Source organism: Lipophrys pholis (genome assembly GCF_963383615.2).
Source record: "Lipophrys pholis genome assembly, chromosome: 5".
NCBI classification, from domain to species: Eukaryota; Metazoa; Chordata; class Actinopteri; order Blenniiformes; family Blenniidae; genus Lipophrys; species Lipophrys pholis.
Window position 1 is genome coordinate 17494401 of NC_137628.1, and position 15926 is coordinate 17510326.

Genomic DNA, 15926 nt, shown 5'->3' on the forward strand with positions numbered 1-15926 from the left:
CGCGTGTTCGAGTGTGTTTGTTGAACCTGTGAGAAGATAAAAGGGGAAGCGAAAGCCTCGCCGAGCAGACACTCCTGATAGCTCCGTCTTCGTCGGACACGCGGACTTCTTTGCAGCACAGGTATGAACTTCAAGAAGTTACACTTTTTTTTTTTAAATATATATATATAAGTCTCCAATTGTGATAGACTAAACACACATCTCAATCTACTTTAAAACAAATACCACCATTAAGCATGATTTTGCCAGAAGAGAAATAGAAATAAGATTTTCAGTACATTTGTGTGTTTGTGAACATTTTCTAAACTTCTTAATAAGCTAGACTATAATTGTTATGCAAGGGAAGTCATTTAAAAAGAAAAATCCTACTTCAGTGTGGTTTATGAGACCAAATCCTTCAAAGTCTTGATTAGAGAAATGATGAATCACTTCTTATTTGTTTTCCTCGTGTTCAGAAATCCAGTGGTTTACTTGTGTGCCTTACCGTGGTGTGCGTTGGCAGTTCAATGTATTCAGCATTTGTATAAACAAACATGTTAAATGGGATCATTGTCAACGGCAATGCTGTGTTGTATCCACAAACAGCGAGAAACGGTCCTCGTCTGCTTTAATATTAACCAAACTCTTTCCCCTGAGTTTGAACTTTTCTGTCAATTTTTAACCGGATTGAAATCTGCTCTATTTCTGTTCCTCGTTCTCCGACTTGCTTCCAGCCATGATGTGATTTTGTTAGTGTTTTACTGCTTCTTGAAAACATCTGACTACTGTCATCAGAGTTGGAATAAAGAAGGAAATGTTAACAGTAGCTTTAAATCAGAACTCTCAGATACCGAGAACAGAACTTGTATAAGTTTGGGGACAATATTGAGTCTATGCTTTAATGGTTTTGTGTCGGTTGCAGCATAAATATCAACTGAATCCAAACTTTAATTTGAATATTAATGACTAAACTCCTCACATTTGATTGGACTAAAGTTCAAGTCACGGTGGGAATCTTAGAAACAGGTAAAGGTATCCCATGGATTCAACTGCTTGATGGATCAGCCTGTTGACAAAAGGCCTTTCAAACGAAGCTGGAGCTAAACCCCGGCAACTTGTGTAACGCTTCAACCGAAACCGCTTTTCACACGAGTGTGAAAAACGTACCTTGTTTAAAGAAGATTAGGACTGCTTTCCTTCCCCTGCCAGTTAATGTACAACCAAAACAAACCCTGATTCACCCAACCAGCTGCCTGTTTGCCCCATTGATCCCCCCCCCCCCATCATCATAAAAGTCAAATGATGACAAAGGAAGCGATGAGGCACGTTTGATATTTATCAAAATCAAGTCAGTTTGAAAGATTTCTGTTTTTCTTCAACAGCCAAACAAACAAACAGCCAAGATGTGTTGTTCCGGCTTTCTCAAAATGATGATGTTCGTCTTCAATGGCGCCATCTTTGTAAGTAAAACACTTCCCTGCTTCAGCTGATACTTCCTGTACGGTTCCTTGTGTGGCATTGCATCAAAGAGAGTAAAAAGGTTCTTGTTTTCAGGTAAAACCTTTGAAACACCGTGCCCGCTGATATCTAATTGCATGAATGCAGAGCTTTGAATAAGATATTTACTTGATTTGTTGTGTGTCGAGTGAAAACTCTGATATAGTTTGTTCATTGAAAAGAGTGTTGGTGTGCATACCTGGGAATATGACACTTATTATGTTGTATTGGACTTTCATACGCCGACATCATCACCCTGCTTCTTTCTGTTCTCTCTCCTCACCCGTCTCGCAGTTGGCAGGTGCCGCAGTTCTGGGAGTGGGGATTTGGTTGAAGGTGGACAGCGGCTCTCTGCTGGGTTTACTGGAGACTGTGGACAGTCCAGAGGGCCTGTTCCAGCTGGTTAATGTCACCTACCTGCTCATGGGAGTGGGGGGGGTGCTTCTGGTCATTGGCTTCCTGGGCTGCTGCGGTGCCGTCCGGGAGAGCAGGTGCATGCTGCTGACGGTAAGCAGCGTCTGATGGATCACGGGTCCAGAGAACGGATTCAAATTATATTCCTCAGAAAATACAATTTCATCCATAAAATCTGGTCTAATTACTGTGATTACTTCGCCGTAATGAAGGGATTTTGTCGCGTTCTGGCATTTTCTTTTCTGTATGAAATAGAAAGAAATCTTTCCCAGCAGCCAACAGTTAACAGGGAAGAAAAGCATTCATTAAAATCTGAGCCTCAATAAAACCTGTTTAAAGAGATTAAAAAAAAAGTAATAATTATTTTGGTAAAAGGCAAATAATGTCTTTTTATCCCTGAGTTACAGCTGAATGTGTCGTTTTGTACTCTTGCAGTTCTTCTGTATCGTGCTGATTATTTTCCTCGTGGAGGTGGCGGGAGCCATTATACTGCTCGTCTTCAACGATGCGGTGAGAATGTTACACAAGCAAAACAATGGATCTTCTTTGCTGCCCACCAATACTTGAAGTCTCATTTATGAACTTTGAAAAATGACATTTCCTCTGAAACCATCCAAGGTTTGTTGATGAGCTCCTGTCTGTGTTTCTCAGGCTGACACACTTCTGCTCAGTCTGGAGGGCGAAGTTATAAACAAAATTAAAGTAGATTACGGAAGTGATGAAAGTATGACCTCTCTGTGGAACGCTACGATGGACACGGTATCATCTTCTTTTCTTTTTTTTAAAAGTGAAACTGTTTTTGGTAGTGTTTTTTCTTGTTGTAATACTGCTTCTTGAAAATGAATGGTTATGTCCATTAAAGTATTGGAAAGTCTGTCTATATCCCTCTTAATAGGTGAAACGTTTTTTAAGAACATGCATTTGTGGGATGATCAGCACCGCTGAGTATTTCGGTTGTTAACATGAAAAATTTGCCAAATATTCCCGGCCAAGCTTTTCTTCAACTTCTGTTTAGTGGTATGGATGTCTAATCAGAAAAGACGTCTGAAGAACAAAGACATATTGGCAATTTGACAACGTATTCATTGACCAAACAGAAGCCACAAAAGCATCTGAAAGATCCAAACGCAGCTCAACTGTAAAGAAAAGCTGTTTGGTATTGGATCATCTCTCCATAGGCGCAATCATCCCACAAATGCATGTCCCTTATAGATGCTGCACTATTTAAAGAGAAATAATCGTCTCCTCTGTCAGTGTTGTGTTGCCAAGTATTATTACAACAAATAATTAATCTACCAAACAAACATTTCCTTACTTTTCTGCATAGTTCACATGTACATGTCTGTAGCAAAGCTCAATGACAGCACTGGTGAAAGGAGGATTTGAGATTGACATCTTGTTTTTCATTTCAGTTTCAATGCTGTGGATACAGGAACTACACAGATTTTACTGGCTCGCCTTTTTATGTGAATGCTGGCTCGTTGTATCCAAATGAATGCTGCAATGCAACAATCCCTTTGATGCAATGCGATATGTACAGAGCATCCCATTCGGTATGATACCCACCAAAAGTCCTTGCGTTTAACGTTATGAAACTCCACAACAAAACCAATTAAATACACCAGTTTTCTGTTTCCTGGAGTAAGGTCATTTTTTATTTTTTTTTTTTTACCTTGCAGAGTGTTGATGGCTGCTTCGACAGGCTGCTGCAGCTGTTGGAGGAAAATGCTTTGATAGTTGCCGGTGTGGCTCTGGGAATTGCTGTGCTGGAGGTACAATTTCAATATTATGGATATTATTGTAGATAGTATGAATGTAATCTGAGTCACATGCTTCTTTAAAAGTGTTATTTTATTTTAGGGGCATGTTTTGCTTGTCTGATTGTTGTTGCTGCTCTTTTGTCAAAGCTCTTTGTAGGCTTTTCTTTCTGAGACTGTTATATGTCTGTACATGGAGTTATTGTTATTACTTTGTATAAACGTACGGACAATACATAATACCCATTCATGGTCATGTTAAAATATAATAATAATAATAATAACAATAACAATAATAATAATAATAATAGTAATAATAATAATAATAATAATAATAATAATAATAATAATAACAACAACAACCAAACTGTTAAAATAAAATAACTAAGTTTTATATGTGCTATATGAACGTTTTTAACATAGCTAACCTTAGCTCAAATAAGGTTAAAAAAAAGTCAATATTTATTTATTTATTTATTTATTTATTTATAATGTGACAATGTTATGATTATTATTATTATTATTATTTTTAACATTTTGAAATGCTAAAGCATAGAGCAACAATCACTTGACTCACAAGCTATGTGGATATTGTAGTTGTAGAACCTGGACCTGAACATTATGACCGGACACTCACTGAACACATATTAATTAGAAAGACTCCAGACAAAATTTAGAAAGTTATTTATGGAACACCGTCTAACTATTTTTAATTCAACTTGTCAAATCTCCCATGTGTATCTGCTCTATTCACTGACTTAACATGAAACGTCGATGTCTTCACAGATTGCTGCAATGGTGGTTTCGATGATTCTCTACAAACAAATCGGCAACAAGGCGTGATAGTTCCTACTTAGGCCCAACCAACAACATTGTTGTTTCCAATGTATATGTTTGATTCATGACAGACAGATTATCATATAAATATTCCACAGTGTGCAGGAAATCACTCGCCGGGCCTATATGTGTTGATTTGAAACTGTATCCGTAGACATTTACTTTGGGATTTATTTATGTTTAAAAGCGACACTTCCTGAGCTCGTGCCGTGCTGATACATTCAGCTTGTAATGTGAGATGACGTGCGGTGCTGCTCATGTTTTGTCGGTGGTTTTTGTAGCATTACCAGCAATATTGTAGTGAAATTGTTTTTGTATATTTAATCCAGTCGCAATAATAAATGTAACAAATGTACTCATTGCATAATGTTCACATTGACTGTGGATTTCCTTAGTCAATATAGATATGCATTAATGGGATGTTAAGTTATGTATGTTACACATAAAATTTGTACCCAGCAATGCTGGAATGAACATGACCCATGTAAGACTTGAAATTGTATACCTGTCAAAGTATACTGCATATTGTCAAATGACACTGTAATTCCACAATAAACAGTTGATTAGCGAGGAATTTTCCACTGATGTTGCTGCATTTATCTGATCCTGCATGACACCGATTGCGGTCGTATCGTCAATATTAAACAGAATTCAGATTCTATGAGACTCATGGGAAATTTACTCACAACAATTAAAATCTTTCCTGTACCTTATTTACTCTGAGCTGACACATTGAGTACTGTGTGATTTATGGAAGGAGGTTGTATTTCAACAACCTCTTGCATGTTTTGTTTTTTTTATATATAAAGGACTTACAGAGATTTAGAAACGGAGTTGAAACCCTCTGTATTCCTCTGAGGAATAAAAAACAAATGATCTTATAATTATAGTGTTAAAGATTACCTGAACATTTCATCCTGAGAGAAACAAATTCGTCACATTTGTCAAGCAGCTAAACGCACCAATTCAATATTACAATAGATCAGGGGCATTGAACATATTTTGTTCAGGGGCCACCCACAGCCAAAATTTCATCTTGAGTGGGATTGACCAGTATGATGGTGCCATAATAACCTTTAAATTCAAACTTTAAAGTTTGTCTTAGTTGTGTTTCAATGATGCCTTCTGATTCAAAATACAGTGAAATATCCTAAATTCTTCTCCCATAGCATGTCTTCACACAGTCACCCTGACACCATGGCTTCCAGGCTACAATGCTTGTGATGGAGCTCGTTTTCATGGCAGCATCACAGATATCTCAGCTTGGGTCTCCGTGTTGCGTTGCGTTGCGTTGCGTTGCGTTGCGTTGCGTTGCGTTGCGTTGCGTTGCGTTGCGTTGCGTTGTGTCCGCTACTCATGATAGTTGTTTAAATAAAAATCATTGTTTTCGTTGAAATATTTATAATTTGCTTGGTGGTTTGGGGGCTCGGATTAGAGCCTCTTGCAGGCCGGTTTTGGCCCATGGGTCTTATGTTTGACACCCCTGCAATGGATTATATGACTATTTCCGTGTAAAAACTGCACCTTTCCTTTATGTTGAATTCACAGAGGTTTTCCTGCTATTTTACTGTGAAGAAATTGAAACTGTCGAACAGACAGATACTTCTTTCAAGAAATAGAAGCAAGGTAATAAAGATAAGATAAATCAACAAAGTCTACTGGAGTACGATTAGTATTTTATGAATGACACATCCTGGAAAGGTCGGCTAAGATTTTATGGCACAGAATAAACCATGTGTGAATGTGGACGTCTGTTTTTTGGTAAGTTTTGCATTTCAGAAAACTGAAATGCAATGAAAGTTTCAAACTGAAAGCCAGATTAAATAACACACCACATAACTTTAAACTGTAAGGTACCAGTGTCGGTGAGCTTGTTATAGGAAGAAGTTTAACCTGAACGTGCTGAACTACAGTTAACTCATCTTGTCTTGGGCAATATTTAAACCACGTATAATTTTCTGTCTGCTCTTCTAACTGATATCCATGTACATGTTTATCTCTCTCTCTCTCTCTCTCTCTCTCTCTCTCTCTCTCTCTCTCTCTCTCTCTCTCTCTCCCCGGACAATATATTAGGAACCATGAAAAATGAAATAAAATGAACTTTGTGTCGACGTTCCAATCATTAACCTTGACACAGTAATAAACCAAGTAATCTGCAAATCATTATCGTACCAGTTACAAGCATACGAAACTTTCCAGGTGCATCAAAAGCATTTCACAGTGACTGTCTTTTAGGTCAGTTATAGAGGATAATAAAGTTCACAGTGCTCCTGACTTCCCTTGCTTTGTCTGGCGCTTCATAAAAGCTTCCAACTTCAGATCACAGGTTTCGGTTTGCAGCACATGTAAGGTTTTTAATCAGGAATCTACTGTAATTATTGTCAAAAGACAAAAAAAAAAGTTGTATAGGAAAATGTATGAACCAGGTGCTTCCACAGCAACACAAGTACACTGTCATATTCAGAAACAGCTACAAACCACACAAAAACATAATATACGGTGATATACAGTACATAATATATGAGTGTGTGTCGTTTATGGTCTGCTTATAGTGATTATAAACACTTGTTTTATATAGCCTTCAGTTCAATATAGTTTTATTCATGAAGAAAACATTACAAATCCTATGGCACTCTATAGAAAACAAATCCCAATAATTATTTCCTATTCAAATTAATCATCATGTTATTCTCTGAGTATTTCTAATTCAGCTGATGGTGCATGTTGTTGAGAACAAGTGCCTCATAATCCAAGTGACAAACAAGAATAAAGAAGAGTTCATTCTCTCTATTAAATCAAGCAGCATAGTCTACAGTCATACGTTGTTGCCGTCATGGACAAAGATCATTTAAAATCGATAAAGATAAAACCCCCCTTTGTGTTCCCTGTCACAAAGACACAGAAGTTGCTGCATTACTTCACCCAATGCTTTTCTCTCTTTGAAATACTTTAGCTGAATCTGACACAGAGAAACATATTCTATTAACTCTGTCATAGTTCCGGGAAGGTCTGATACTTAAAACTAAACATCAACAAGTTCCAGTCAGTCAGTGAGCTAAATACTTCCTTGAGGACCTTTACAGTCACATTTCACGTCAAGTCTCCTTTGATATGGTTTTATTGTCCCATTACAGCATCAGTGGCTGGGACAGGACGTTACGCAAACCTAAGTAAATAACCCAGATAGAAAGGTTTTATAGGTGATGACATGACTGACTCAATGATTCCCCAGTCCATAATGTATTTATAAATGTAGCGCTGCAATAATCGGTGTTAAGTTTCTTTAGACTGTTCCAATAATCGATCCACATTTTTACTTGCCTTTGCAGAACATCGTCAATACATCTTCATTACTTTTAAAAATGGAAACCAGGTCTCAGCGCTACATCTTGAATGTTCACTGCGTGAGAGAAACAAGCAAAAATCTGACAAGAATATTTTTCTTTAATTATCTATGTTCATCACTTCAGTGCTGTTTGTCAAAGTGAGCAGCAGTGAGCTGAAGAAAGGAACTATTTGGTGAATTATGCCCTCTGGTGGAAACTGTGTTTTATGCCGCTCAAACAAATACCCTATCAGACAGTGAACACGTCTGCGTCCATTAGCACAAACTATAAACTCACTCTGTAAAGCGGTAACTAAAGCGCTGGAGCTTCCTGTGTGAATGTTACAAATCAATGAAGGTCAAAAAGTCTACACGTCACACCACATTTAGCTTTTGCTCCTTTTTCTGTTAATGCGGCCCAAAGGTTCCAGGCCCGGGAAACAGATGAAAAATGGACAATAGAGGGGGGGGAGTGTCCCATAATATTCTTGCCTGGATATGAGAAAGTCAAACACTTGTCTTTATAATAACATTGTCAGCTAGTTGTCTTTCAACAAGCCGGCGTGTGATCAGGTCACGGGTGACAAAACACAATGAAGTCTGATGGCATAATGATGGGATGTTAAGGGAGAGGCTGAGAAGCTGCTTGTGGGAATAGCTGAACAGGACACTGCTTGTTTACACGGGGAGCATAAACTCATTATTGCTTTACAGCTCATGGTGACAGGAACACTTTCTGCATGAGCGAGCAAATTGATGATATTACATTTTGAAGTACAGGAATCTTCCTGAAAACGAGGTGTAGAGTTATAAAAGGGGGATGAGCAGCAAGTGTGGTCTTCTTCAGCCGTGTGTTTTAATACATTCCATGAGTAGCTTTATATACTCTATACCTGTAAGAATTTGGGTACAGTCGTGCATGAACTGTGTATATAACTGTGTATATATGCATACGATCTCCGTTTCTGAAACAATTGTTAAAAAGAAAAGAAATATGACTCCTCTGAATGTTACAATGTTGGATGTCAATCATTTATTAATTTAGTTCACATGCACAGTTCAGCCATATAATAAAAAGTGTTAAACAGATAAGCGACAAATTCACGATAAGACCAAAGAAAACAAAGAAAACCCATAAAGACCAAAATTAAAGGTAAATGTGTTAAATGAGAATGAATAAATGATTATCAAATTAAGATTAAATACAACTGCATTAGAAAGATATTGAATACACATCGATAAATGAATAGATAGATAGATAGATAGATAGATAGATAGATAGATAGATAGATAGATAGATAGATAGATAGATAGATAGATAGATAGATAGATAGATAGATAGATAGATAGATAGATAGACAGATAGATAGATAGATAGACAGATAGATAGATAGATAGATAGATAGATAGATAGATAGATAGATAGATAGATAGATAGATAGATAGATAGATAGATAGATAGATAGACAGATAGATAGATAGATAGACAGATAGATAGATAGATAGATAGATAGATAGATAGATAGATAGATAGATAGATAGATAGATAGATAGATAGATAGATAGATAGATAGATAGATAGATAGATAGATAGATAGATAGATAGATAGATAGATAGATAGATAGATAGATAGATAGATAGATAGATAGATAGATAGATAGATAGATAGATAGATAGATAGATAAATGGTTTTTTTAAGCCTATGATAGAAAGGTAGGTAAAAGTTAAAAGTAAAAGGCAAATATAAAATAAAATAAAAAATTGGAATAATATAAAAGTTTTGTCAAGGAATAAAACTTCAAATAGCTGTTAAAATCCAATGAAATACAAACCATCTAAAAACTAAGAATACATATTTATGTATATATTTTAAGAATCCAAAAACAACCTTCAGTAATTTGTATCATCACAATTGCTTTTTTTTAATGTTTTGTGTAAATCTGGAAGTTTTTTCACTGCTACTGTAGGATTCTGTAATTTCCTAAATTTAAGTTACTTTTTTGTTAAATGCCAATGTGCATGTTGATAGTGGTCATTATGTTATAGTAATTAATTACAGTTTGGTTGAAAATAATCTTTTGAAAGGTTGTGAAATAAATGTATATTTGCTTTTGATTTTTGCCCAACTTGAAGATCTGTGGGACACTTTAGACACAAAGTGACACAAGTTGGAATATTCATGCAAAGAATATTGTAGAATGTCAGTTTTTGTCTTTCTTTTCTTTCAGTTATCCATTTTATCATAAACTTATTTATCTCCATCAGTTGAATTGTGGATGTAAAAATTTGCTGAATAACTAAAGCTAAAATTTTAAGTGAAATCCTAAAATATCATTTGTGTGAGTGAAATCATCCCAGATTTCATTGTCTTGAGATCAAACCCATCCTTCCCGGTTGTCTTTAATATGAGGCCTTTTAATGGCCTTAGTTTTATGACCATGTTTTAAACAAAATATTCTCTGTCTCGCGACCATCCACGACCTGGACTTTTAGTCTTGGTGTGACGTCTGGTCTGGTGTGGGAAAGCCGACGCCTTCTTTGCATTGAGATGCAGGTGAGAACTCGGAGCCACGTACATAAAAAGACTCCCTCAGCCACACTGACACAATGCACTGACAGCAAGGTTCTCATTCTGAACCCTGGACCACAAACTACCAGACAACACTGTCATATTGACTTTGCAACATTACTTATTCAGTTTTGATAATCTTCTTCTGGAGGAGAATGGCTTTCCTCGTCAGGTTTATATTTTTCTCCGTTTGGATGGCTGCAGCCGTTACGCTTCCTCACAGTTCGCTTTTGAAGACGTCGAGGGTTGATTTCGAGTCATCTGCCAGCGGACCGACTGAGCCTGTTCAGGGAGTTGTCAAGGTTGTGCAGCTGGACCCTCGCAGTCTCTCCCAGACCGCAATCTTCAGAAGAGGACTGACCCCAAGAAGAGCCGCTTTCCATGGCCCCAGGTTGCCCTTCCCTGCCTTTCTTTCTCATGGGCGTCCAGGTCCAGCCTTGGCGCCCAAGACTCCTGCAACTCTGCAACACAACCTGCAAGCTAAAATCTCCAGTGAGATGCAGAGAAAGAAGATAGGAGTGCAAATGTGGCAGAAAGCCATAGATAAAGGAGCCAAGAAGGCCATGGCCCTGCCAGTAAATCTGAAGGACACTAAACAGACGTGCACTGCAGTGCCTTTCACTCAGGTGAGATTATTATGGGCCTTAATTTCTTTTCAGTGCACACAATAATATAAATCATTCTTAACACAGCTTGATAGAATAGTGCATTGATTTTTCTGTGACAATTAGAGAGACGTCTCTTTACTCATAAAGCTGATTATGCCTCTAATGGTGCATTAGCTGTGTTAATGTGGACCAGCGTAAACATGCAGAGTTGATTTTTAAACTCCCGGAGGTAAAGCAGCATTGATGACTATTGCTGCTGTGTTTATCCTGAGCATGACCCTTTCTGTCATCCTCCCAGCATGTGACCGCAGATGGATGCGACACAGTAACCGTGCACAACAAGCTGTGTTTCGGCCAGTGCAGCTCCCTCTTTGTCCCGTCTGAAGGGGAGTTCGCCGAGCTGGGTCCTGTGATGGGGGCCTTCCAACGCCGGGCCCCCTGCTCCCGCTGCGCTCCATTCAAAGCTCACACTGTCGCCGTGCCTCTGCGCTGCGGAGACGAGGTCCGGCAGAAGAGGGTGATGGTGGTGGAGGAGTGCAAGTGTGAGACTGGCCGCGAGGAGAGGACCGCCCTGGCGGCTGCCGACACACACCTGTGACTGTGTTTACAGGTGGCTTGTGGTTTGATATCGGTCACGTTTTATCCAAATACCAAAAATGAGAAAATGAAATGACTGGTGATTGCCAATTTCACACTCTTTCCATCAACTGTGTCATCGTTATTCTGACAACTGTGATCATTATGTGCTTATAAAGCTGTATACATGTGTTTATTTATAGTCTGAATGTGTTATTCAGGCTTAAAAACTGCGGTGGCTTATTCCACCACTGACTTTTGACAAATTGACCTGTTTCAGTCATGCAAATTTATGTTGTAAAAGATGAGCCTGTCCACACTGGACACATATTCAAAAATGTGTTTAGATTATTCTAAACTGAAATGTTTTGATTTGTACTATTGCCATTAAAATATCCTCTTTGCCCATGCTTCTTTTTGCCTGGCACTGATAATTAGTTTTCTGCCAACAGTGTTAGATTTACAAGTGCAATTTAGTTTGCATGCAAAGCTCAAGTAAAAACATGAAGAGCAGTTGTTGTTTTTTTCCACCCACTCTCGTATTCAGGCATTCAAGTGTCAGCTTCTATATTTTATTAAAAAGCCTTGTTCCATCGACTTTTAGCACGTAGCACTTACATCTGAAAGCACCAAACTAGAGAGCAAACGAGCTATTGAGCACGAGTACTTAGCAGTAAGCAAACATAATTGTTTCAGCATGGACCCCTGAATTATGTATAGGAACCACCTATTCTCATGGCCAATCTCCTTTCAGCGTAGTTGTGGGAATTCGAACATCATTCACCACAGATGCACTTGAGCAAGCGGGCATGTGTGATTATGTGTGTATGTGCTTTTTTTTTTTTTTTTTTTTTCTTTTTTCTTTTTTTTTTTTCAGTCAGGGCCCATAAAACCTATTATTCATTTATATACTGGCACCTGGGCCTGGTAAAGTGAACTCATCCCACACATCCTTACATACATTCCCAGAGGAGCATAAAGAAGGGGGCTCTTTACGTTGCCTTGGCATGTTGTCAAATTAACTGCTTAGATGGACATTTGCATTCACGTGGGCTTTCTGAAAAAGTGAAAGCCGCTCATTGCACTACGGGGGTGCATTGAGTCCCTTGGATTCCATTAGCATGTGATTAGCATCTTAGGTTGATGGCTATATTTTCTGAGATTGATGGGACAAATATTTGCCCAGGTCTTAACTGGGAAGAATTAGGGGCCACTTTTAATCAGGCACTTTTTTCCCCCAAATATGCAAAAGGTGGAAAGGTTGGGAGGCTTAAACCGCACTGATCAACTGCAGCTTTTTCAGCTCTTATTCATTTTGGCCATGAGAAGACTTGCTTATAAAGTGCCAAAATTTGAATATTCTGTAACTAAACCAGTGCTGTGTTCAGTCATTCCTTGGCTGCATTTGCGTAATGGTGCTCTCAGTGAGAATCTACCCACTGAGCTGTCCTGATGTTGGTGAAGGCAGAGTCATGATCTCACTATCTCCTTCCAAAACACTCTTCTTTAAATTTCTTGGATTTTTTTTCTTTAAACGAAAAAAGGAGATAAAAAGGAAAATTGGCACAGTGGAGGGAGGGGAGGAGGAGGGTGGTTGTTGATTGAACAAACAAGGTGCACAAGAGAGTGCACCACTTAGCAAGACAGATGTCAGCCCCTTTTGCATTGTGGGATCCGGCGGAGCACTCCTGTGTCATTAAGGATGGCCTGGTTCCCATGGCGAGGGGAAAGGAAGGAGCAAAAGGAGGAGGGCCCGCTGCCAAGTTCAGCGCCTCAGGGATCAGATCAGCGTCACGGGGTGCTAAGTGGCCTAGTTAGCGCTTTAAAACGCACAATGAGCTGCCTGCTCTTTCTGTGTGTGTGTGTGTAGGCCTTTTAACTGTCAGACATGGAAATGGTTGGGAGGTATGTGTGATTGGAGGTGGGGGTCGGCGGGGTGGAAGGGGGTAATCAAGCAATATTAGATCAATCAAGGTGTATCAAGGGGAAATGTGACTATGGATGGAGACTATGGGACAGATTGTTGGTCATTATATACATGCACAACAATACCAAGAAGCTTTTTTCTACATGAAGTGTTTGTGGCAAGAAGACTAATTTCACCATATTTAACCACTTCAATGGTGATGACCTCTTACCATTGACTTTCTATGTCTTCCTTTGGATTTATAGCCATGGCCGGGGATCCCAAGCAGCACTAAGCCACTAAACCAGCTGAATCGTGTTGGAAGGGAAAGGTACGCCAGACTTTTGTCAGCCAGTTGGGGATCTGTTGGAGCTATAAAGCATCATGGTCTTTTGGACCAGACTGGACTGTGGATCAAGCTCTTAGATCTGGCATCAGCAAGTGAGAGTGAACAGGGGTCCATTGTGCACTCCCATGAAATAAATCTTCATGGTGATGCGGTGCTGCTGAAGGAGAGTTAACAAGTACAGCGATGACCTGTTAAGTCACGGGTGAGACAGAGCACTGTCACCTAAATCCCTCCAGTACAGGTTGACTGTATGAGGTGTCAGCCTCTAGGTGAGAGGGTGTCTGTTCCACGGCTAACATCTACCTCCCCTCTGATACGGCGGTACACGCTTGCTCTGTGGTGTTAGCCTGGACCAGCTGGTCAGAGTTGGCTCTGCTGGAGATGGTGCCCCGGGCTAAGCCTGCCAGCCTTACTGCCATTCTGCCTGGCTACCGGCCCGCCTGCCAGGCTGTCTGGTGGGTGCTGAGGAGGACAATGATAGGTGTAGCCTCATCAGCATCAAAGTCGTCATAGACCAAAATTCGGTGTAGGTACTAGTATCTAATGCTACTACCCCTACACCCAAGGCAACTAATTTATTGAGTATGTAGACGAATTTGTAACATTTCCCATTTGCATTATGTAACTGGATAAATACTATTGCTGCCAGTCAAACCACAACCGTATTAAGGGGAGCAGATGCAAGTCCACTTGATTAATGTTTGTACATCAGTCATCCAAAGCATGCACCTCAGGTGTGGAGATGTGTTTTAATATGTCCAAGAGATTTTATGTGAAGTTGGCCAACAGTTTTTTTTTTAATTATAATGTGAACTGATGGACAGAAGGGAAAATCACAAGACTTGATTCTGTAAATAAAATGCTTTGCTGCAAAATTGAAGGGCTGGCATCACATTAGGATTCCTTGTTTTTAATCATTTTTAAATTTGCTTGTGAATTTGCTTGCGATTTATGGAGTGAAAATGCACAGAAAACAATTTTCAATTACAGTAATCTGATTTCAAGTAAAAACGTATATCTTGTGGTTCACTTTCTAGCTGTTTTAAAATCCTTTCCACTGTTGGCCACATTCAGACACACTCACACACCAATGGTGACAGAGCCACGATGCAAGGTCCAATGTCTTGCTGAGTGTCCTTCAGCTTCAGATGAAACACACTCAGGATTGGTGGGTGACCCACTCCACCACCTGAGCCACAGCAGCCCATAAAAAAATCCACACAATCTCCTTTGTCTTCATAGAAGACACATTGAAAGAAGAAATCATCCGTTATTGATCCACATGGGGAAATTCGTCTGCTGCATTTAACCCATCCACACGCTCGGTCAAGGGTCTTGCTCAAAGACCCACAGTGGTTACTGGATTCAAACCTGTAAACATCCAATCCCAAATTTGCTTCTCAGATCACGATTGCCCAACCTAACCAGTAATATTTCTAAATCAGGGCAACTCAGTTCATTCATTCACTCACTTTAGCCAAGAAAAAAAAAGAAAAAAAAGAATGAATAAATACCTAAACAAAAGTAACAACATACCACCAACAGGAGTGTTCCGCTATTTTCTTTCTATAAGCTGCTTTATTAATTATGACAAGCACTCAAAAAAGTTGAAAAATGTCTTGAGATTTTGAAACATTTAGAACTCTTGCAGTGTAGTTTCTGTATGTAAAAGTAGAATTATTTTTTTGACACAGCTGTGATGATTGATTGAAATATGTCACAGCACAAAGACGTATTTCCATCTCCATGTGCCTTCAAGTCTTCTTTAAACAACGACGAGGCAGCGACATGCATGGCATAATGACATTTCTTGCTTTCAGCACATCCACGTTGTTTGTCTGGCCGGGTAAATATTTGACTTCAACACAAACCTAACGCTCATAAAATGTCATTAAAGCATCTTTGCATTTGTTTGCGTTGTTTATCCGACTGTGCTTGTGGCAATAACATCCTCAGTGTAGCAACATTAGCGCGCGAGTGTTGAGCTGTCAATAAAGCCTCTGCTGGAGTGTGATGATGATAGCAATGTCGCTGTGGCAGGTGCGGTCCTGCATGCCATGCAGGTGATGTCTCTCATGCTCACTTAGCTAATGACTCCAATTAAAGTA

The 15926-nt window shown here is 39.1% G+C and overlaps 2 protein-coding genes across 2 annotated transcripts; both read left to right on the top strand.

Annotated features, from left to right (window-relative positions):
- The first annotated feature begins 19 nt into the window (after positions 1-19).
- On the top strand, positions 20-5213 carry tspan34a (tetraspanin 34a). The gene is made up of 8 exons (XM_080462769.1): positions 20-121; positions 1362-1439; positions 1771-1983; positions 2326-2400; positions 2542-2649; positions 3303-3443; positions 3570-3662; positions 4434-5213. Exons 2-8 carry the CDS (start codon positions 1383-1385, stop codon positions 4488-4490), a joined length of 744 nt encoding a protein of 247 aa, XP_080318895.1. The 5' UTR covers positions 20-121; positions 1362-1382; the 3' UTR covers positions 4491-5213.
- Positions 5214-10573: 5360 nt separating this feature from the next.
- On the top strand, positions 10574-11585 carry dand5 (DAN domain family, member 5; the record flags this gene model as incomplete). Its single annotated transcript, XM_080463624.1, has 3 exons — positions 10574-10703; positions 10809-11005; positions 11286-11585. The coding sequence occupies 3 exons, from the start codon at positions 10574-10576 to the stop codon at positions 11583-11585; spliced, it is 627 nt and encodes a 208-aa protein (XP_080319750.1).
- Between the last annotated feature and the right edge of the window lie 4341 nt (positions 11586-15926).

Excerpts from the sequence above, each read along its gene's own strand:
- tspan34a (XM_080462769.1), top strand. The coding sequence starts at position 1,383 with ATGTGTTGTTCCGGCTTTCTCAAAATGATGATGTTCGTCTTCAATGGC. Across the intron at positions 2,650-3,302 it reads GGAACGCTACGATGGACACG|TTTCAATGCTGTGGATACAG; the intron begins GTATCATCTTCT and ends TTTTCATTTCAG. Across the intron at positions 3,663-4,433 it reads TGGGAATTGCTGTGCTGGAG|ATTGCTGCAATGGTGGTTTC; the intron begins GTACAATTTCAA and ends ATGTCTTCACAG.